The sequence below is a fragment of the Lepisosteus oculatus genome, chromosome 26 (assembly GCF_040954835.1).
Source record: "Lepisosteus oculatus isolate fLepOcu1 chromosome 26, fLepOcu1.hap2, whole genome shotgun sequence".
In the NCBI taxonomy this organism is placed as follows: domain Eukaryota; kingdom Metazoa; phylum Chordata; class Actinopteri; order Semionotiformes; family Lepisosteidae; genus Lepisosteus; species Lepisosteus oculatus.
Window position 1 is genome coordinate 3,217,611 of NC_090721.1, and position 22,257 is coordinate 3,239,867.

The window sequence follows — 22,257 nt, forward strand, 5'->3', positions numbered from 1 at the left end:
AATTTAACACTATTATACAGCATAAATAAAACATAGCTCAGAGGATATTTTTGCACTAATTAGAAAATTATGTTATTATTTTGTTCGCTTTTAATCAAGTTGCCTTTCGTTTTTTCTCCTCAATTCCATGAGTGCTGAGGCTGAGAGAGTGTACTCAGGTACGTGATCCGTGTAGAAAGAATGGAACTCTATTAATCAAGGTAATAAATCTAATTAAATAGCGATGATCCAGAGGTGTGAAGGATAATTGGAGATTTTGCACACCAATTTTTCTACTGTGACCTTTTGAATAATTAAAAGAGGGGAAAAAATATGAGCAAATTAAATCAGGCTGGCTAATTTTCAAAGTGTTGGATTTATTGAAATGGTTTTGCTAATTGCACACAGGGGGGCTAGGGCTGGTAAACTGCCTCTTCTTTCTGGTGATGAGTCATGTCCAGATGGGTCGATATTTTATTATAAATGAAGAAATGTGAATATTGGTCACGGTTAAATGTGCGTGGGCGAAATCAAAGAGTGGTATAAATAAATGTGGGTGGAGTCAAAAGGATGGTCTTTTAAAAAATAAAAAAAAACGTATTTTCGGCTAAGCAACGTTTCGGCTGTGGAGCCTTCTTCAGGTATGACCTCAGCACACCAATTCTAACCATTGTGCCATTGTGCCACTCCACTATAAACACTTAACTTCAAATTTGTTCTAATATTTCAGATGAAAAGCAACAAAGTATAAAAAATACACAGAAAGAAAAGATCCTCGAATTGTTTGGTTTGAAATGGATGAAGTACTGAAATGCTTTTGATGTGACGTATTCTAAGGATTTATAAGCAACAACGGAACATAACTGTGAAGAAGTGCAAAGCACACTGATAAACTCAAGCTCCACAACAGGTGCAAAAACACAGTGCCACATTTCAAACCCCGATTAACACGGTGACACAGTCCAGTACCCAATAAACACGAACCGAATCAAGTCTCATTTAACGCAGTGACAGACGTCAAAACCTGATTTTAATGCTAAATCTGGGGAAAGGGTAGTTCTAAATGATTTATGCTTTGCAATAGCTGGATCACCAAATGTTTACTGAGAGATTAGAACACAAAATTGCTTTCGTAGTTAGGCTACATTTGCAGATTTCAGGACTTCATGAGCAGTTTGCATTTATCAACACATTTAGCTACTTGATAAGTCCTGCTTTGACATTATTTAACTAGATGATATTGTTATAGAGTGTTTCACACAAAATATGCAATAAACAATATTCGCTACAAAATTTACTTTTAACTTCTCATATAGTTCGGTTATTAGTAGACCAACTTGAAATGTTAAGTGTACTTGTATGGCGTGACGTACTGTAGTCTTTACAGTTCTTTTTTTTAAGTCTTCGCAGTTTTTAAATATTGTCCAGAAAGATAGTTTCAATAAAGTTTCGCCTACAGCTACGTGACGCAATAGGAGCGCGACGGCGAGGTTGGGGAACCACGTGGGAAAGAGCATGCGATCAAAACAATTGCGGGTTGACGTTTCCGGCATATTTCTGAACGTATTTTTTACTTTTTTTCGACTCTTCTACTAAAACAAAGAGATTATATTTGGTATTTTGTTTTTTCTAGATCATGCCTCAGGACCCCGATCCACCTCCGGCCAAAAAATTTAAGCCGGGATCGCCTTTTTTCTGTTTCAATAAGAAGCCTGGCATGCTTCTACCCAGAAAGGGAAACACGCCGGTACCTATTGAGCTGCAACGTAAACATCTTCCTATTTATCAAGCAAAATCTCAACTTATCAACCAACTAAGACAGCTGCACAGTGCTGTCTTAATAGGTAAGAAAAACAGTCGACGGGAAATTAAATACTATTTCAAACATTCGTAGTTTTCTCGGGAGTCAGGATGAAATTAAACTCACGTTTTAACGAAAATCATTCTTACTATGTCGATGCACAGAAAGGGTTTGTTGAAGCGTTATGTATATTGACAAACATTTTAAGATTACGTTTAGTTTACAGCCCTGTTTCCTAATCCGATCCCTGTCAGATCCGCCTGATGGGTGGCCATTGTATTCAGAAATAATTCATTAGTTTCTCCGCATTAATATTGTCCAATATTTCTATTATCCAAAGGTCCATTTTTTTTACGAAAAACCTTAAATAGAAGGGGTTCTCAAACCTAGTATATGACACTAGGTTCCAGCTATTTTCTAATATATTTAAAGAAATAAGTTTAAAATAGGGGTCCAGTAAGTTGAATTAACAGAGAGCTCCACTGTAACGAAACCCAAGAGACTGGGTTGCTCTAGAATGAGAGCTGGGAAATCTGGGAATTGAGTGAGTAGTGCTGCTGGAGTATTGTGAAGTCGGTGCCTTGTCATAATTGGAATGAATTAGCTGCTTTGTGGCGTGTACTGTAGGTGAAACGGGCTCTGGGAAGACCACACAGATTCCGCAGTACCTCTACGAGGCTGGCATTGGGCGCCAGGGGGTCGTGGCCATCACTCAGCCCCGCCGCGTGGCTGCCATCTCCCTGGCAGGACGAGTTGCTGAGGAGAAGAAAAGCCAGCTGGGAAAACTGGTACTGTTGATCTTCTCAGCCCTTTCTAAATGCAGCGTGGGCTCTGCCCTGGTCTTAATTTGCATCCTGGTTATTTTTGTGGGCGCTGATCATAATAAGGCAGAGCTTTTGAGCTTCTGACTTGGAGGTTACTGAATCTGTGCAAGAGAGCGCGTGGCAGCAAATGTCCATACTGAGCCCTCTTTGCAAATTAGCTCCCTTGTGTGAAGTGTCTGACATAACATTTTCCATCCCTGGAATAGACATGAACTTTGGAAACTCCTGCTGTCCGTATTAGGGCATCTCCCGAGATTCCGTGTGATGCACAATCTTATTGCACTTAGTTGCCAGTGGAGATGGTGGAATCCCCTAAAGACATCAAAAATAACAAAAATCGTGCCTTGACGTCAGTGAAATGTGCTTGTTCGCAGCTGGCGTTCAGGTGATCACATCAGTAAGAAATACGCTTGTATTACAGAGCCTGCCTTGCAGTTCTTACAAATCCTATCCTGAAAGGCCATTTAGTGCAATATGTAAATGAACACTTGTTGGACATGTGCTTCTGTGACTCTTTGCGTCCACACACTGCAACCCAGCTCGCTTGACTCTGCGGGGATGGGGGGGGTGTTGGGGGAGGCTGTGATCCTTGTCTGCGCGCTGTTCCAGGTGGGCTACACGGTGCGCTTCGAGGACGCCACCTCCGCCGAGACCCGCCTGAGGTTCATGACGGACGGCATGCTGCTGCGGGAGGCCATCGGCGACCCCCTGCTGCAGCGCTACACCGTGGTCATCCTGGACGAGGCCCACGAGAGGACGGTGCACACCGACGTGCTCTTCGGAGTGGTGAAGACCGCCCAGAAGAAACGCAAGGAGCAAAACAAGTTTCCACTGAAGGTCAGGCCATAGTGATGGTAGAGTGCTTCAGGAGTAGGGATGTTACAACTTTATAGGCTGCCTGAATGATGGTTTTTCACCATTGAAGATTCAAAGTATATATGTAAAGTGCAGTACAAAACAACATTTTAATACCTAGAGTGAAGTGTTGAGCATGTCTAGGCGGAATACTATGAATAATTAACCAGGTTCTGGTTAGTCTTACTGAGTTTGAGTTGGACAGTGGCACAGTGTTTGGCATTGCCGTCTTGCAGTACTGGGTATCTTGCCTTGCGTCCATTGCTTACTGGAATAGGCTCCATCTCCTGCATGATCCTATACTGAATAAGCAGATTAGAATTTGTATCAGTTTGAAGAGTTAAATTAGCATGAGTGGAGTCCGTTAAGAGATATGACTCCCTCTCCCTAACAGAAGGGTCTGATGCTAGTACTCAGAGGCAGCACAAGATGTATTGTTTTTTTAAGCCCCTGTAATTCGTAGCTATTAAGTTATGTTTTATGCTCATTCATGCTTTTTTGCTAAATAAAATCACATATCTCTAGCAGCTGATCAAAGTAAAGATGCACTTGATTTATAGATATAGAACTAACCCTGACATAGAGAACAATGATTTGAGTTGATGTCCATAAATGACTCTCCTTTAAACAGCCAATGCCAATTCATTTGTGTCCCAAACGATGTTGTGCAGGTGATTATAATGTCGGCCACAATGGACGTGGATCTGTTCTCCCAGTACTTCAACAAAGCCCCAGTTCTTTACTTAGAAGGACGGCAACATCCCATCCAGATCTTCTACACAAAGCAGCCGCAGTCAGACTATCTCCAGGCGGCGCTTGTGTCAATCTTCCAGATCCATCAGGTACGTAGAAATCGACAAGCAGCTCTACAGAATCAAAGGCGAAGCATGGTCACAATATTTGGTTTGCAGACAGCACTGTGTGAGGGGTGTCGGACACTTCTCCCCGAGGGCCCTGGTGTCTTCTGAGTTGTGTTCTGGCTTTGTGTTACGTAGCTGGTCTAATTACAGATGATCACCATAATTGTTAATACTTCTAACTGGGCTTGAAGAGTTTTATAGGTCAGTGTACCTTTCCTGATGCGCATCTTTTCAGTAATCAATTGTAGAAAAATCTACAATAAAAATATAAAGAAAAATCCTTTATGTCTCTAATTAAGAAAATAATTTGGTTATTTGTTGTACTCAGGTTGAACCTGCTGGAATTAAAGTTGACACCCCTGATTTATACTCTTGACTTGAAAGCGTTTGGTGACTCGCTAATTTTAATGATCCGAAGAGCATCTTCTTGACCAGTGCTGGGTTCCTGCCGGTGCATCACTTGTTGAAATCCTCTCGTCTCACTGCGTGTTGTGCAGGAAGCTCTGCCGTCGAGTGACATACTGGTGTTCCTGACGGGACAGGAGGAGATAGAGGCCCTGGCGCGCACCTGCAGGGACATCGCCAAGCACCTGCCCGAGAGCTGTGGGCCCATGTCCGTCATCCCCCTGTACGCCTCCCTGCCCCCAGCGCAGCAGCTCCGGGTCTTCCAGCCGGCGCCCAAGGTAACTCCCACGCTGACAGAACAGCAGGTGATGGGCTGAAGTGGGAGGATACCGGAGGAGGAATTGTTTCATTAGCGTTGACATCATTTCCAATAAACTGTCCTTCCTCAAGGCAAAAGTATTCCAGTGAACACTCACACCGGAGAGATACAGGCAGTAGCTTGGTTTGCTTTCTTGTACAATGAGGAATATTATGGAAATATTGAATTAATAAGCTAATAATTGTAAGCTGATCTGTTTGATAGAAGTCGAAGTGGGGGTTTGATGCAGTGGGTGGAGTTTTGTAGCTGCTAAGTCATGCACTTCATGGGTTTTCTTTGATTTTCTCCTTTTCTGCCACCAGGGCTGTAGAAAAGTCATCCTCTCCACCAATATTGCGGAAACGTCTATAACCATCTCTGGGATCAAATTTGTCATTGACACTGGGATGGTCAAGGCAAAGCGCTACAATCCAGGTGTGTGGCTCCTTGTCCTCTGTTGCTGTGCTGTTATTCCACTTGTATTTCTCCAGGGCAATACTGAAACTGCTGGCACTTCAGTTTCTGCTCTATGCAAAACCTAAAAGTAGGCCTCAAGGTTCTGAAAAACCTGTTGAGTGTTATTATTTAAAACTTCTGGTTCAAAATGTAAAAGTAGAAAAGACAACTTTAGCAGAAAAGTATAAAACTATTTTAAAAATGCCAACATTGGAAGCAGAATAATTAATAATATGATTGGTGGGGCATACAAAATACTTTCCACAATGAAATCCTGTGAAATGGCACTGGGAAGTTGTATTAACATTGGACTGCATGCTGACACTGAGCAGCTAGTTGAAAAGCTTTTGCTGGGAGACGCGTGGCAGGCGAGGTGTCGGCGCGCTGGCCTGAGTGTGCTCTTGCTCTGGGTGCAGGCAGCGGGCTGGAGGTGCTGGCACTGCAGCGGGTGTCGAAAGCCCAGGCGTGGCAGCGCGCAGGGCGGGCCGGCCGAGAGGACAGCGGGGTTTGCTACCGGCTCTACACCGAAGACGAGTTCGACGGCTTCCTCAACATGACCGTGCCGGAGATACAGAGGTGAGGGACACAGGGCACAGCCTGCAGCAGACGCAGCAAAGCAACCTGATTCCTGAGCCAGCAGTCTGCACTTGTTGGTGGTGTTTAAAAGGAATGAAAGTTTTAACACTCAAGCTGTGTAGAGTCTCGTAGATGGAGTGGGAGAGAATCCTGTTGGCTGCTATGGTTCTGCGCTTTGCAGTATCCAGGACAATCTGCAGTGCTTACAGCATATGAACTGCACTTCTCGTGAGTCAGTGAAACACCAAAGAATGCAACAGGAAACCGAGAGACCTGTTCGGCACTTATTTTTGCTAAGAGCGAATTTCTTGGTTTCGCAGATGCAACCTTGCTAGTGTGATGCTGCAGCTCTTGGCCTTGAGGATCCCTGACGTTCTGAACTTTGACTTCATGTCCAAACCCTCTCCAGGTGAGTGTCTTTCCAAATGTTCTTTCCGTGTAATTTTAATTTATCTCCTCTTGCTTTTGAAGCACAATAGTACAAGTATCAAATGCAAAAGTTTTTATTATTTTAACAATAATTCCTTACACTGATATAGCACTTTTCTGGACACTCCACTCTGTGTTTTGTGTCACTGTTCTTAACCTTAGCAATGTACCTCCCGTCGAGGAGGTGTAAGCACGCCCTTTGCTGTCCGTGATGGTAAAACACTTCTTGCTGAAAGCTGAAAGCTGTGTGCTGTTTCACAGAGGCCATTCAGGCAGCCATCGAGCAGCTGGAGTTGCTGGGAGCTGCGGAACGCAAAGACGATCAGGTCACCCTGACTCCTCTAGGGAAGAAGATGGCCAGTTTCCCTCTAGAGCCCAGGTTTGCCAAGGTGAACAAACGGTCAAGTGTTTATTCAGTGATCATACTCCATAACACCGTTAGCTCTTAAACACATGCTGTATGCAATGGATCAGGGGAACCCGCAGCAGCAAAAAATGCCAAAAGAGGAATTCAGGAGTGCTGTGAAGGACAACTTCGTTGCTACAAATCTGGAGTGCAAATTTCATATGAATGTAACTGTTTGTTTTTTCTCCCTTGGCCTGAATTGGCTTTGGAAAAAAGCCAAGTTTTATCTCTCAACAATCCATTTTATACTACAACAAAAACAAAAAGCTAATTGAAGTTCCCAAATGAATCTCAGGACATGAGAATGTTTACAGTGTTATACATATTGACTCCTAGACTAGACTTTCAATTGGGCCTGGTGTTTTTTTCTTACCCTTTTCTGTTTTTCTCCAGACAATCCTGCTGTCAGCGGACTTCTCCTGTACGGAGGAGGTGCTGACGATCGTGTCCCTCCTGTCAGTGGACAGTGTCCTCTATAACCCCCCTGCCCGGAGGGAGGAGGTCTACTCCAGGCGTAGGAAGTTCATTTCCAGTGAGGGAGACCACATGACACTGCTCAACGTCTACAGGGGCTTCAAGAACGTGGGCGGAAATAAGGTGGGGGCGTCCTCAAACGTTCCAATACCCACAGGATTTAGATACACCTTTCTTGGGCAAACTGGCAAAACCAATATTGAAAGGGTTGGCAGGAGCTGATCTGCAGTATTATGTATCGCCAAGCTGTCTTTCCATTCTACTTTTTACATTTTTTTCCCCTTCGCGTTTTGCAGGATTGGTGTCGAGAGAACTTTGTGAACAGCAGGAATATGTCTCTGGTGACAGACGTTCGCAGTCAGCTGAGAGAGATCTGTGTGAAGGTATGAGACTTTGTGGATGTGTGGTCACCAATCAAAAGGGCTCTGGCTGTTATGAAATGTATTAAAAGAAAGGTGTTGCCCAGGAGATGACTAGAGAGTTGGGCACCTCATAATGCAAAGTATTAAAATAGAGCAGAGCAGTTTGGTGTCAGAGACTTTATTTAGGAGGTGTTATTTAGGGGTTATTATTTTGGTAAAAAAACATTCATTTTATTTGAAATCTGTTTTGGTTTTGCTGTTTGAGTTAAAAAGATGCGCTTGGCCTCACCCCTGTCATCATAATGTCTGATTAACTTCCCGGATTTTTATCCCCCTGCACGCAGCTGGGAATTTCCCCCGAGTCCTCTCGCTCCGATATGGGAAATGTCCGCCGCTGTCTGGCGCACGGGCTGTTCACGAACGCAGCCGAGCTGCAGCCTGACGGGACGTACATGACCTTGGACACTCACCAGCCTGTGGCCATCCACCCCTCCTCCGTGCTCTTCCAGGCCAAGCCGGCCTGTGTGGTCTTCAACGAGCTCCTGCACACTTCCAAGTGCTACATGCGGGACCTCTGCCTGGTGGACCCGGACTGGCTCCACGAAGCTGCGCCCGAGTACTTCCGCCGCAAACTCCGGGCGATCAAGAGCTAACCCCCCCGACCAAGAGGCAACTTGTGCACTAGATCTCAAGGCAGCATCTTGTTTTCACCCCACATTCACCCAAAAACAGTCTATGGTAACAGAGTAGCATACACTGTTGGATTACAAAGCATCCATCCATCCATCCATTTTCTAACCAATTCTTCCAGTTCAGTTTAGTGTTGGAACTGGAGCCTATCCCAGCAAGCAACAGGCTCAAGGCAGGGTACACCCTGGATGAGATGCCTGCTTACACAGCATCTTTGTTCCAAGATCAGTTGGTGGAATGCAACACATTTGGCCTTAGAGAGAAAACTCACTGTATCACGGATGTGACAAAGATAGTCTGGTGTTTGTGGTGAGAGTTTGGGACCTGTGGGGTTGTCTCCAAAGACAACTCTAGAAATGACTCACAGTTTCAGCCTGCTCGGACAACGTCTGACCTCCACTGACTCTGTTCTGTCACCTCTCAGCTTTCCCTTGTTTTTTTACTCTTCCTTTCTCTTTCTCAGGGCTAAATCATCAGCAGATAACCGAATATTAACTTAAGAACCAGCCTGGACAATGAATTCAGCCATGCAATGAGACCTTTTGTATTCTTTTCTGGAAGAGATGGGCTGTTGCTGTGATAGATCAGTCAATTATAAAGAACTGAGCCCCACAGTGGTAGGTTTTCCACAGTTCTCATGTGTCTGGCACAACCTTGCTTTTGTATTTGACTGCTGGCAGTTTCAAGAAACACCCAACTGCTATAAAAATAGGAATATGATTAGCTTCACAGCCAGACTGCTGAGCTGTGGAGCAATAAAGAGATGTGCATTTATTGTACCTTTCAATGGCAGATATTATTGTGAATCATCTCATTCCTCCACTACCTGTTCTGCATCTTCAACAAGTTGGAAATCTCCTGAAAAACTCATTGTTAATGGAAGTCTCTTTACTTATTCTATCATTTGGCCTTAAAATGCTTACATGGTTTGACTAGCAAGCCTTCTGCTGCTGGTATTACAAATACTGGTTGGAACATGACCAGTTTCCTCCTTTCTTTATAGTGATACAGTGCAAAAAACCCAGGGAGGAGTCAAGTCACAGGATAACCTAGGTTTTTTGGGGACGGAGGCATAGATTTATTTTTTTCTGTAAATCGTGTTATGATTCTTCTTAACCAACACGGATTTCTTCACATAGTTTCACTGTGATCTTGCCAATTTTAATATTTAGTCTCACGTGCTCCCTTTAACCTGAGAATTGGATCTCTGAAACTTTGTGAACAATGGCCAGATTTTCAAATAACCCATGTTAAAGCTAACGTCATATGGCATTAACAATTACCCACAGAAAGAATGATAAACCTTCACTTTGACCTCCACCCTAGACTTGACATATTTAGCTGAGGGAACAATTGCACATTAATTGTAGATTAAACTGGTGGACCATTATTTTTCTTAAATTGCTTGTTATTTCAATATTTAACTTCTGGGAAAGCAGGTAATACTTTTAATAGAAGTCACTCATAGTTTAATCGCATGCCATATTGCTTTTCAGTGGCTTTACACCACTGTAGCATTTCACACATTTCGGGTGTAAAGATCTGTTACACTAATGTTCACTGGTCCAGTAGAAAATCACTCTGGTTCTTAAATAGGTGAGTTTATTAGTGTTCACTTCCCTCTGTATCTGTCCAGCACTGTTGAGCAATTGCTGATTTACCCATGTAAAGTAGCAGTAGGTTTGCAGTGCATGTTTTAGAAGTGAAAATAATAAGTTGTTAAATGTAGTTAAATGAACCTATATTAGACAACAACACAGGGAATTGAGTTTTAAGCAAGGTAATTAAGCTCCAGACAAATTCAGTCCACTTTTTCTAAGGTGATATTCTGTTTCCATAATTAAAGAGAAAGGTTATTCTCGAGGCTTGAGCTATTGTAGGTTGTTTTAAAGTGGGCTCTTCAGTACCTTAGAACAAAAGGGTTGTCAGGGTGTGGGTCCACGTTTTTGCTCAGGGTTAAGGATTTGTCACACAACGTCATAACAACAGCAGTGTTGCAACTATGCTGTTTATGCTGATTAAGAGGGGCTTAGTCAAGAGCAAGTATGACATGAACTACTTTCAGGACGAGAATATAAAATGTGAGTATTAGGTTTGTGCGTCATGAGAGCTGTGAGAATAATAGATGCTCCACAGCAAGGCTGGGGAAAAGGACAGATGATCAGTTGTTACTGTTGTATTTCATTATTTTATTTACAGAAGGAAATACGGTGAATGTCCTCTTGAAGAAAATACACAAGTTCAGAAGGTTTTCTGTGTAAATGGGAGGATTTGGCTAAGAAGCCTCAGAGCAGATATTGGTGCAAAGGGTGTTTTGAGTAGGTTCTTTTGATGGGCACAGAATTGTATGAGTGACACAAGGCTTTGTAAAATAAAATATTTATAATAAAGACTATTTCTACACAATGTGGTGTAGAATTTGTTTTCTATATGTGTTGCATGTGTACTGTATATGAACTTCTTAAGTTCTTCCTTAACAGCTCACACATCCCACACATTTAGTCTCTAAATCCTTAAAGACGAGCAGATGTAATGATGTAATAATTTTTATGTAATAATAATGTGGGAAGTGGGGTGCAGACCAACTTCATGGGCGGAAAGCGCTGTCTCAGGGGGACCAGTGTGTCTGCAAGATGTTCTAAGTCACCAGAATCTGAGGATTGATTATGTACTGTAGGTCATTAGGAGTAGAGTTAGCATGAAAACCTGCAGACACACCGCTCTTGGAAGACCAGAATTGCTCATTCTTGCCCTAGTTTAAATAAGGCACAGTACCACCTTTATACCACACCCTTACTACTTCAGGGAGCAAAACTGAAGACCTGCACCCACACAGTCTAGGGTTACGCACAAAAGTATAAACGTCTTAAGCGGTTACACTATTCATACACAAAGTATGAATCGAAAGTCAATCGGTTTGCTTTAAATTTTGTAAGTGTTCAAATTTTACCATTATTTTTAAGACTTCAAACTAGCATTCCAGGAAAAAGGGAACATGGGATAAAAACAATCCAAACTACCGGTCAAACAAGGACACGGGCTGTGTTGCACAGTTGAAGAATACGGTTCGTCTAGAATACATTTTGCCACAATACACATGTATTTGTATTAGAAAAGGGCACTATTTATAGCACAATTTTAAATGTAGTTAGATTTTAAAATTATAAAAATTGTAAGATAAAAATAAAAGTGTTGAGGGAAAAAAAATCACATAACACCGGGTGAAAAGCTCTTAGGATATTTCTCTGGAAAAGTAATGATAAATAGTTTCCAGCCACTCCAGAGGTAGAAAGATGAGCACGGAACTGTTATTCTACTTAATGCGTTTCTACGACCATATTTTAATAGCGCACGGACATCTTTTTCCAGTTCAAAGGTAAAAGGTCACTGCGAAGGAGGAGGTCAGAGCGTCCTTTCTGCCGACACGTGGTTTCCAGTAGTTTCTTAGCGGTTTGAGTCTGATCAGTGGGAGAAGGGTATTCCGTCGCACGCTTTTTTGGGGGTGACCTCCGATTTCAGTCAAACTTCTTCAATACTAGCTTAGTCGTCTGAAACCATGTTGAAGTCTCTTACCCGGGCCCTCGGCGTCGCCACTCGTATTTCCACCAGCACAGCCGCCTCTTCCACCCGGGTGCTGGAGCCTCTGCTCCGGCCGGCTGTCGGCGCTCCCAGCTCGGCAACAGCTCGGCCCTTCACCCGCTCTATCTGGATGCTGTGCAGTAGCGGCTCCTCATCGGAACACAGGCCGGGGTTGCTGAGCAGTAGTCGGGGTATCCCATCGGTGTCGTGCGGCTGCGGAGGACTTCACACGGAAGGTAAGCATAAAGAAATAATCCTGCGAATTATTGTGGGATTCTGGGGCTCTGATGGTATATCCGGGACGATTGATGCTGCTCGTGTGCGTTAACCCAGATGTGTTTCTTACAAACAGCGTTCAACCGGTTTTGTTACAATCACGTTATGGACAAAAACGGCCTTCAAGAAGATTAAAATGAGTTTTGCAAACGGTAATTCCGGTTTGACATTCGGGGCTACAGTATCCCCACATGATCAGTGAAGTGTCGAAGAAGGACTTGAAAAACCTTTTGTTTTATAAATCCGGGACGTTGAATTGTAATGATGCTTCGACACACATGCCCTTGATGTTATTTCTGTAGAGTGATACACGCTGTGAAGAGCACTCCAGACTTCTGTGCAATATTTCGATTATAGGCGTGAAGCATTACATTCAATGCACTGTCCATCTGTAATTATGAGTATTGTGTATACATCTAAACACCTTCATGGCAAGATCGGTAGTTTCCTACTGTATGCTTTATAGTTTTACATTGAAAATAAAAAAAAACTTAAGTGATGTACCTTCTCTGTATCTGTGTAAAAAAAACTAACAATGCATAATCGGAAACACATTTCTTTGCCAGGAGACAAGGCATTTGCAGAATTCCTGTCAGATGAGATTAAAGAAGAGAAAAAGATTAAGAAGCACACAGCGCTGCCCAAGATGTCTGGGGGCTGGGAGCTGGAACTCACAGGCACCGAAGCCAAGCTAACTAGGAAGATCGCTGGAGAAGTGTAAGAGAAATGTTGAACCCTTTCTTCAGAACCTCATGGCACACAAAGTCAGCCCCGGGAAGGCAATTTGTTCCCCGAAAAGGATGATGATTGAATAATTTAAACCCCACTCTTCGCATGCCATACTGCATTTCAATTAAGATTAAGATTGACATTTGATTTCAATTTCTCCACCTTTAGGGTGTCTTGATGTGACCTTCCCTTGTATATCAGATGAGTCATCCAATACACCGTCTAATCCTTCCGACCGACACAATCCACCTCTTTAGTTAGGTGTTAAACCAGTCTGTCCTTTCAGGATCTGGCTGAAGTCAGCTGGTTGACTATTTAAGTGAAGAATCTATTCATCAGTGGATGAATCTGAATGTCAGAATTCCTCCTCAGAGTTGTGTGTTGTAAGTCATGCACGTTGGGCAGTCATGAGTTGTAATTACTGGGTGGGTGAAGTAACATGGCTTATGGCTAAAACACCAAAAACCTTTCTTAACAGTCAGCATCAAATGCTGTTATTGGTTTTATGCAGTTTAGCACAGGAAACCCTGAATATCATTAAATGGGAAGAAGTCTAGAAGCAGCAGCCTATTGATTTGACATTAAAAGAAGCTGGGGGGGGGGCAGCATTGCTGTCAATGGGGCCCTGGGTTCAATTCCAGTCCTGGGGTGATACTGCGTGAAGTTCGTGTGTTCTCCCCGCATTTGTGTTTGAGTTTCCTCATACACACTGGTGGGTTGATTGTCCTCTGAGAAAAATGTGTGTGCCCTGTTATAGGCTTGTGTCCCATCCAGGGAGCTCCCCTCCTTGCACCTGTTGCTTGCTGGGATAGGCACCTGCTCACCTAAGGAAGCAGCAGCTGGGAAACAGGTGGATGGGGAAAAACCCAGGGAATGGGGATCATCAAAGATGAAGATAAATGCCAAAATATTATCAAGGACTTAAGTTGCCTCAAGCTGAGATTAATGCTTTGACCTCTTGCCAGGATGCTGATTATTTCCTTCTGTCTTTTCTCAACGCTGCAGGGTGTCGGTCACATTCAACATCAACAACAGCATCCCACCCACCTTCGATGAGGAGCCAGAGCAGGGCCAGAAGCCCTCCGAAAACGAGGTGAGCGTGCACTTGGTTCTGCCTGTGTAGAGTCCAGGTCTTGGTGGCGTGAGTGGTAGACTTCTCTCATAAAGGGCACTGGGATATAACCAGGGTCTTTATGTGATTGTTCCCCTTGTGTTTCTTCTAGCCTGAAATTGTGTCAACACCCAACTTTGTCGTGGAGGTGGCGAAACAGGCTTCAAACCAGTCCTTGGTGTTTGACTGCCATTATCCCGAAGATGAGGTGGGTCTCTCGGTACTCTGCCCTGGTCATTCATGAATGGGCACTGATCTTCACACTGGGCTCAACAGGAGTTGCTGACATGGCTCAGAAAGTGAACAGTCATTGTTGATGGTTTGCACAGGTGATTATTTCATGTGTCGCATATGGACTCACCTGAAATAATCATAGAATCAAGTGCAATAGAACTATGTTATCTTTTATTCCCACAGTTATTTGGTCAATTAACTGTTTATTTTAATACCTATATATATATATTGTTTTGTTTTTTTCCCTTTTTATCATACATGGATGTCTCTTAATGGGTTAGTGTTCTGTTAAATGTATTGTGTTACCCACTTGGAAAGCAAATTTCCCATCTGGGACTATAAAGTATAACAAAGGAGCGATTAATTGCGGTATTAACGGGCCGGGTTTGCTGTCCAGGTGGGCCACGGCGAGGGAGAAGAGGAGAGTGATATCTTTGCCGTCCGAGAGGTCAGCTTCCAACCCACTGGAGAGAAGGAGTGGAAGGACACCAGCTACACACTCAGCACCGACTCCCTGGACTGGGTATGTAGTCCCTTCTTCCAAGTGATTCTTCCTCAAAAGCTTGGATGAGAGTCTAGAACTACCCTGCCGATGTGTAGTGGAGATGTGGAAATATTTGGGATGGCTGCAGCAATAATTCTTTTTAGATGCGGTTGTATGTAATTGTAGTGAGGCCAAGACTTTTCTAAGCCCAAATTGGTATTTAGGGATGACATGGAGGCCCCCCTACTCTTCCAAATGGTTTTATGGTTATTTCAATGGACAGGATCTCATTTTAACCTCTCATCAGAAGGATGGCACATTTTACAGCATGGTGTTTCACATCAGCATTTTGGGCCACTGGTTAGGAAATTCTAATCTGGAAGGAAGAGCACCCCCTGCTGGCTCACCAGCATTGCAATCTGACAACATTAGACCAGTGCATGGAAATGCTGCTAAAACAGAGCTGTTCTACCCTCAAGGACTGGTGTTATCCATTCATGGATAAAGTATTATTTTAGCAAGGAGTCTAAGGAAATAGACCTTTAGCATATTGGTTAAATCTTTGGGCATAGGGCCCATATTAGAAGAGTATTCGGAAAGATTTGTTGCAATATAGGTGTGAGCTGAACTTTGCCATTTGATGTGCAGGCCCTCTATGACCACCTGATGGACTTCCTGGCTGACCGTGGGGTGGACAACACCTTTGCCGATGAGCTGATGGAGCTGAGCACCGCCCTGGAGCACCAGGAGTACATCAAGTTCCTGGAGGATCTCAGTGGCTTCGTCAAGTGCCAGTGAGCACAGACAGTGGGCCCTCAAACTAGGTTTATAAGCAAATGTATCGGTCTCCTCCCTAGATTCCATGTCAGAAAGAAAAGACTTAGTCCCCAACGGTGCAGAGTTGTGTATATATATTTGAATCATCTTTGCAAGATTTTATTTCTGCTGAGGCTGAATGAACACCAGGTTACCATACCTTCTGAAGATGCAGGAGAGTATATGCCCTGCACTGAAGTGTTCCACTTCATCAGTGTGGCCAACAGTGAGATCAGTTGAAATCTGTATCCGTTAAGTGTGGCATGGTTTAACCTTTGATTCTCAATCTTTAAACGTTCAAAACACTTTAAGAAACTTTAACTCTGAGGACAGAATATTTCAAAATGTAAGTTCTGTTGCCTTGTCTTACATTTGATGCAGTCAGAGTGCTGTTTTTTCCCTGTACTGGAGTCTACGGTGGATAGGTTTATGGTCTACAATAATACTCTTCCCCTTATTTTTCTGCAAATGTAGTCTTTTGACTTCCAATGTTGTTTGTCTTTTAAGAATTAAAAGGTTCCTGGCCCACTGACCATATAGTAACACCTGACTTGGAACACATTATTTACAGGGAACATTTGTTATAGTTAAACAGTATAACTAAATTACAAAAAAGATTCTAATCTAGAACATATTTGCAAAATTAAACAAAGTCCAATTTCACAAGCCAGGTTCAGACTTACGGAAGATAAGAACAGCGTTTATATATTAAAAGAGTGTCAGCATTGTATGTGAAGTTTAACTGTTCAACATGATTTGAATCACATTTTGCCCATTTTGGGTTATTGCTAAAATGTCTTTTAGAATGGAATGAAAAAATAGCACTTTTTATTAAGATCAAGACTGTAAAGCCTACAATAAAGGTTGAGTTAATGACGGGTCGAGTATTGTGGATCAGAATTTTGTCAAATGTTGTTCGATTCTTTCAGCATTATTCTCAGGCAATTAATTGACTCCATCGCCACTGAAGAGGACTTTAACTTGTGCCACCTGCAATGTCATATTTGCCTAAATGGTCTGGGATAATGGATTAAACCGTCAAACCAGAGGTCCTCTAACCTCAGAAGACCACCATTGAGTTCCTGCTCTTGAGGATTGCTTCTCCACTAACGCACAGACCCAAAGAAACATTTTATGGCAAAGAGCAAGTTTTTTTTTTTAAATGATTGAGGGACTGGGGGGCATGGTGGAGCAGTGGTTAGTATTGGGGTACGGTTCCAGTCCTGGGGCGATACCTACATGGACCTTGCATGTTCTCCCCGTGTTCGTGTGGGGTTTCCTCCCACAGTCTAAAGACATACTGGTAGGTTCTCTGGCTTCTGGGAAAATTGTCCCTGCTGGTTGGTGGGGATGGATGGGTGTCCCACGCAGGGTGGATCCTGCCTTGCTCCTGCTGCTTGCTGGGATAGGCTCCAACTCCTCCCCTGTGACCCTGAATTGGAGGAAGCAGTTAGAAAAGGGATGGAAGGACCAACTTCTGGTGTCGCCCCTGGTCTTCATAAGCACTTAAAACTCCACCAAAAAAAAAAACAGCACCATGTGCATTAAATACAATACACTTCATGATCAAGAATAGAGAAAAACTTTTATTTCACAGAAATGTAATAAAGACACAAGATAAGAAAGATGGAAGTGGCTTTCCGATTCGGAAGCAAAATATCTTCCACTGTTAAAACAAACTCCTCTCCCTTTACAGGACGACTGACAAATGATCACAGGCCTGAAATGACAGGAAGAAAAAAATAGCTTTAGATTTTAACTGAGGAGGGCTATTGCTTAAGATACAAACACAAAGAGTCTTCCAACAGTAAATAGTAAAAACATAAAAATGTAAGCATGGGAATTCCTGCAACAGCTAGTTTCAGTATGAACTGAGGGGTCATTTACCATGCAGCTGATGAGAAGATTTGCAGATCCTTCAGTGCTAGTGGCTACAGAAAACACAGGGCTGTGGAAGCACTGTTCCACGTGGTCGGTGACACTTCTCTCTAGGAGGGAACGGAGGTGCTCTGCTGTGATATTCCTGTGCTGTGTGTGGAGTGGGGGAGAGATCCATGAGTTTTTAAGACCGCGTTATCCCATGTGGGGATCTGAACGTTGCCTAACACCCTAGCAAGAAAAACACTGAAAACAAAGAGGACCTTTTAGAACATTATAAACTAAAGGCATCAATTTAACAAATACAGACCTTATCTGTAAGTATGAAGTTCATGGGGAAAAAAAGTTCTCCAATGAAAGCACAGAGGAAAAATCCCTTTTAGTCATGCCTTTAAAATGAAATTTAAAGGCGCTATATAGGAATAAATTGACTGATTGCAAAACCATAAGTGAACTTACCCTGGTGTTGATGTACACGCCGCACTGGCACGAGATAAAGTGGCTATTAACAGTCAGGTTATTCCTGTAGTAAAGGAAGTACTGTCAATTACACTCGCAATTCAAAGACTTCTCTCCCTTCTTTCAGAAGGGAACGACAGAAATGTATTCCCCATCCACGGGTGCCTGCTGAGTCAACGGGCATTTTTCTGCTTTTTTGAGCAGAACGGGGAGGGGGAGCGGACACCGACAGCTGCAAGATCACAACTAGCTACTGCCAATTCGAAGCCGATACTGTGGCTTCCTTCAGGAGACAGCGGGACGAGATCTTGGGGTCAATTAGCTACACCCACAGGGCACAGATCTCCTCGTTCGTAACCCTCGTGGTCCGATTTAAATCGCTTACATGTGGCAAACAGGACAGATGATTTGGTTTTCCGCCCCCATTCCTTCCACCATCGCGTTTAGACACTGCTCCTCGTACAGCATGCTTTTTTCATACTCGTCGATGATGGACTGTTCTAAAATAAAGAAGGAAAGAGCTGTCCGAGAGCAAGGTCCTTAAGCCAGTGTTTAGTTCCGACGATGCCATCGGCACAACTACCTTGTGACAGGAGTTCCTGCTGTATCTCTTCTAGCACTGCGAGCTCGTCATCATCCTGCATTACGCTGTACATCTTTGAAGAAAAGAAAATCTTATGGGTGGAACAGAATTGACAAATATACCATTTTTGCAGTAACATCTATTCTGCACTAGTCTATCCTTACATCTTAAAAGAAAACAGAGTTGAAATCTAGGGACTATTCATATCAGATTTGGAATGAACAAATCCATTTAGCTATGGCCTAGGTTTGAAACACTGTCACCTTGCTCTTGTGTACTCCTAATGGTTTTACACCAGCAGCATTCAAATAAAGATAAGAGCTATGCTGAAGACAGGAGTCAAAACCTCTCTTCATGGGTATATTTGGAATTTTGTCCAGACTGTAAAACTGGGTGTTGAAAGGGAGATGCTATTTGACATCTACAAAGAAATCTGAAAACATCAGGTCAGATTTTCAAAGCCGGCAAGCCAGCGCCGTGATAAGAGCCTGGCAACAAATTATAATTCGAAAATCCCAGCTCTAGGGCGAGCAGAGCACAGCAATCTTGTTGTGATTGTACGGGGCTTGGCGTGTGGACGGAGGAGAGCCAGGGACACACTTCTCTGATGCTGTCCTTGCTCCACAGAGAGGGCAGCCTCCCGCTGGTGCACTGCAGTGCCTTCCACTCCTCTTCCATCACCTCCTGGACCACAAAGGAGGCCTTGGTGCCGCTGCGCGGGCTCTCCCCCGCCTGCCGGTACCGGTCCAGCAGCTGTGACCGGCTGTTCTTCAGCCTCTCCATGCAGCGCTGCCGGACCAAGCAGAACAGGCCGTCAGGAAAGCAATCTGCAGTTTAATTAATACATCATAATTAGCTGGTCTTTGGGGTGGGGGGTGAAAAGAGCTGCGCTGCCGGACCAAGCAGAACATTAATGGTAATAAGTTTTCAAATATTTGTCAGTTCAATTGTTACACAGAGTGCTTCGTAACCCGTATCCCATTAGACACAAAGCTCTCCATTATGTCCGTGTGATCAGGAAAGCCCACCGTTCTGCTTTACCGAGGATCTTTCCAAGGCAACACACAGTAGTAGGATAAAACTACCAAAACCTGCATATTACGAACGCGAACCTATACAGAACCTAGAGTGTGGTTTTAAAAAAAGTTGCTCCGTCTGAACTAGGACTTGTTTTGAGACATCACCATATATATCATCAATGACGATTCCACCGTGAGCTGCAGCATGCATGACGCACAGCCCTGTTTTTTTTTCCAGCAGCTCTGCAGGCAATAGTTACCAACAGCTTAGTTCACAACTTTATATCATCCAGATTCTTGGTTTTCCCATCGACAATTCGCAATACCTCTTTCTAATGTAGCTTCTTGCCTGTGCGCGTATCAGCTCCCCTTTCTTCACTGCTGTTAATTCTTTTCCTGCTTTTGCTTTTGGTAGAACTTGTTGCTTTGTTTTTTTTTTTGCTGCCCAGAATACTTGTTAACATCTTCCTCGGGTATTTCATCGCGAAACCCTTCGCAATCATATGGTGCCACTGGGCATACATGCGCTTCGAGAATAAGTGGGTATTTTGTCTGCAATTTCACACCCTCTCTTCTGCATATTGTTTGCAGTCTTTTGAGGAGTACCGAGTCTCCCATTGTGGGATGGGGCTGTATTAATATATAGCTGCAGTCAGACATCTAGTTATTATTGGACAACACGCTGGGTTTTGTGAAAATGAAGCTATACATTGCTACGCAATCGTAAGGTAGTGTAAGGCAGCTCAGAACGGCCAATTTCACAAGGAACGCCCGAACATTTCAAATAGAAACACTTAAAAAGAGCCGCCATTCTATCTTTACCTTCCTGTAAGTTTCCTTCCACGGGGGGGTCGTTCCTTTATACAGAGAGCGGTGTCTAAGCACGGCATCCATGTCGCGAACACAGACTAATACACCTTCCGCGATAAGAAATCTGATCCCGCTTCCTTGTGATCACACAGCCTCCAAAATGAATCGATCTGTACTTCCCCGGCTGGTACCCAGTTCACGACTTTTAACCTGGGCCCCAGCAGCGTAACACCAAGGAAGTTCCGCATCTTTCGCCTAAATGCAGTGTGGGGGTTGTAGTCTTCTGGAACCGAGCTGACGAGACTGGCGTGCTCGCCACCGGCCCAGCCCCTCTGCAGAAGCAGTGAAGTGTTTTCTCTGTCATTGCGATCATCATTTCAGCGGTCTTCGAATTTATTTAAGACGGTTTGAAAACACTTTTTTGCTAATTATCATTTCCACAAGCCAAAAGACTGCGATTCAAAAGACCAATGTTTTGTAAGCAAACTGAATTCTACAATTGCCCCCTTAAAACAAGAAAATCAACGTACTGTGAAGTTTTACATGAAGCTATTGCGTGCAAACAGCTTACCATTCTCTCCATGGAAGTGTTATTTTTCTTACAATTGTTTAGGACTTTGTTGCAATTTTTTCTTGTTTTTGAAACTCTTGAAACTCTTATATTACTGACCAGGACTGCGTTTACCTGCTAGTTTGTAAATGTTTTGAAATGTTCTTTACAATAGTAAAAAATGATGTCATGTTTTCACTGTGAACCATGAAGCCACGATGAGACTGCTGTTGTTCTGCTTGTTTATTTTATCTTGTCGTTCATCTGTTGTATTTCTGTGGTTATTCTACTGTTGTTATGCTGATTCTGTTGCTGGCATTTTTTAACACCAGCTTCATTTTCCACCTGCTGTACAATGTGCATTGCTTAGAGCTGATTGACAAATTGTTACACCTTATTGCACAATACTAGGCTTATTTTATGTAAATTACCTTGAATAAAGGCGTCTGCCAAGTCATTATTTTTAACAATAACAACATTTGGTGGGTGATCTGGGGTGGTGAGAGGAGTAGGACAGAATTCATGAGCCAGTATCTGAACCTTGGTGCAAAGCATGACTTCATGACGTATGACTTTAGCACTAGACCGCCTGTTGATGACAAACGCTAATCAGCACAATACATTTCCATATACCATGTCTATTCAATAAAATGCCAGGGTGTCTGCTACAAAAGTATGGATGATTTTCAATAATTACTTGAATGTGAATGTGTTATGTGGTTATAAGTAACAAGATCCTTTTTACCCTCAGTATACATGACAACAAAATCGTAGCATCAGAAAATCTCCGACCAGGCGTGAAATCTTGGATTAATTCTCAGGTGACCCAAAACCAAGTCCCAGTTTTGTAATACTAGGGGTCTATCTAAAATATCCAGCTGCTGTAGGAGTTATGCATATGCAAGGACTCCTATAACCAGCCCTAGCTGATGAGTTTAGGGCTCATTATAGGAGTCCATACAGTATGTACATATGAATGTGTGTGAATATGTAGGAGAGAGAGAGCCTGACAGGCAGATGATGCATATAAACTCTTTATCAGGATGTGTTTTATGGTTTTGATCATCTAAAGTGAAAACATTTATTTTAGTGTACGGTTTCTTCTCGAGAGAAATCTCCTCCAGTAGCCACAATGTGAGTCCAGAGGAGGTACAGTACGTAGGATTTGGTCTCCATTTCACTTGTCCCCTTCTCTTTAAGCACGTGTCTCTTTAAGCACGGCGGCTTCTTTTAGGGCAGAGGTCTGTCTTTACATAACACAAGCACGTGTAGCCAATTTAACTTTACCCCTGGGAGGAGAAAACACAACCGTCG

General features: G+C 43.2%; 3 protein-coding genes across 3 annotated transcripts; 2 read left to right on the top strand and 1 right to left on the bottom strand.

The window, feature by feature from the left end:
- Window positions 1-1,492: 1,492 nt before the first annotated feature.
- On the top strand, window positions 1,493-10,844 carry dhx33 (DEAH (Asp-Glu-Ala-His) box polypeptide 33). Its single transcript, XM_069184204.1, has 12 exons — window positions 1,493-1,823; window positions 2,408-2,568; window positions 3,214-3,441; window positions 4,131-4,301; window positions 4,817-5,002; window positions 5,346-5,457; window positions 5,895-6,054; window positions 6,375-6,463; window positions 6,745-6,872; window positions 7,283-7,486; window positions 7,660-7,746; window positions 8,070-10,844. Exons 1-12 carry the CDS (start codon window positions 1,616-1,618, stop codon window positions 8,376-8,378), a joined length of 2,043 nt encoding a protein of 680 aa, XP_069040305.1. The 5' UTR covers window positions 1,493-1,615; the 3' UTR covers window positions 8,379-10,844.
- A 946-nt stretch (window positions 10,845-11,790) lies between these two features.
- Window positions 11,791-16,525, top strand: c1qbp (complement component 1, q subcomponent binding protein). Its single transcript, XM_006640832.3, has 6 exons — window positions 11,791-12,230; window positions 12,837-12,987; window positions 14,005-14,092; window positions 14,223-14,318; window positions 14,742-14,867; window positions 15,477-16,525. Exons 1-6 carry the CDS (start codon window positions 11,972-11,974, stop codon window positions 15,624-15,626), a joined length of 870 nt encoding a protein of 289 aa, XP_006640895.1. The 5' UTR covers window positions 11,791-11,971; the 3' UTR covers window positions 15,627-16,525.
- A 685-nt stretch (window positions 16,526-17,210) lies between these two features.
- On the bottom strand, window positions 17,211-20,638 carry rpain (RPA interacting protein). Its single transcript, XM_006640833.3, has 7 exons — window positions 20,406-20,638; window positions 19,165-19,353; window positions 18,565-18,637; window positions 18,367-18,481; window positions 17,982-18,045; window positions 17,532-17,672; window positions 17,211-17,364 (listed from the first exon to the last, which is right to left on the bottom strand). The coding sequence occupies exons 1-7, from the start codon at window positions 20,475-20,477 to the stop codon at window positions 17,335-17,337; spliced, it is 684 nt and encodes a 227-aa protein (XP_006640896.2). The 5' UTR covers window positions 20,478-20,638; the 3' UTR covers window positions 17,211-17,334.
- Between the last annotated feature and the right edge of the window lie 1,619 nt (window positions 20,639-22,257).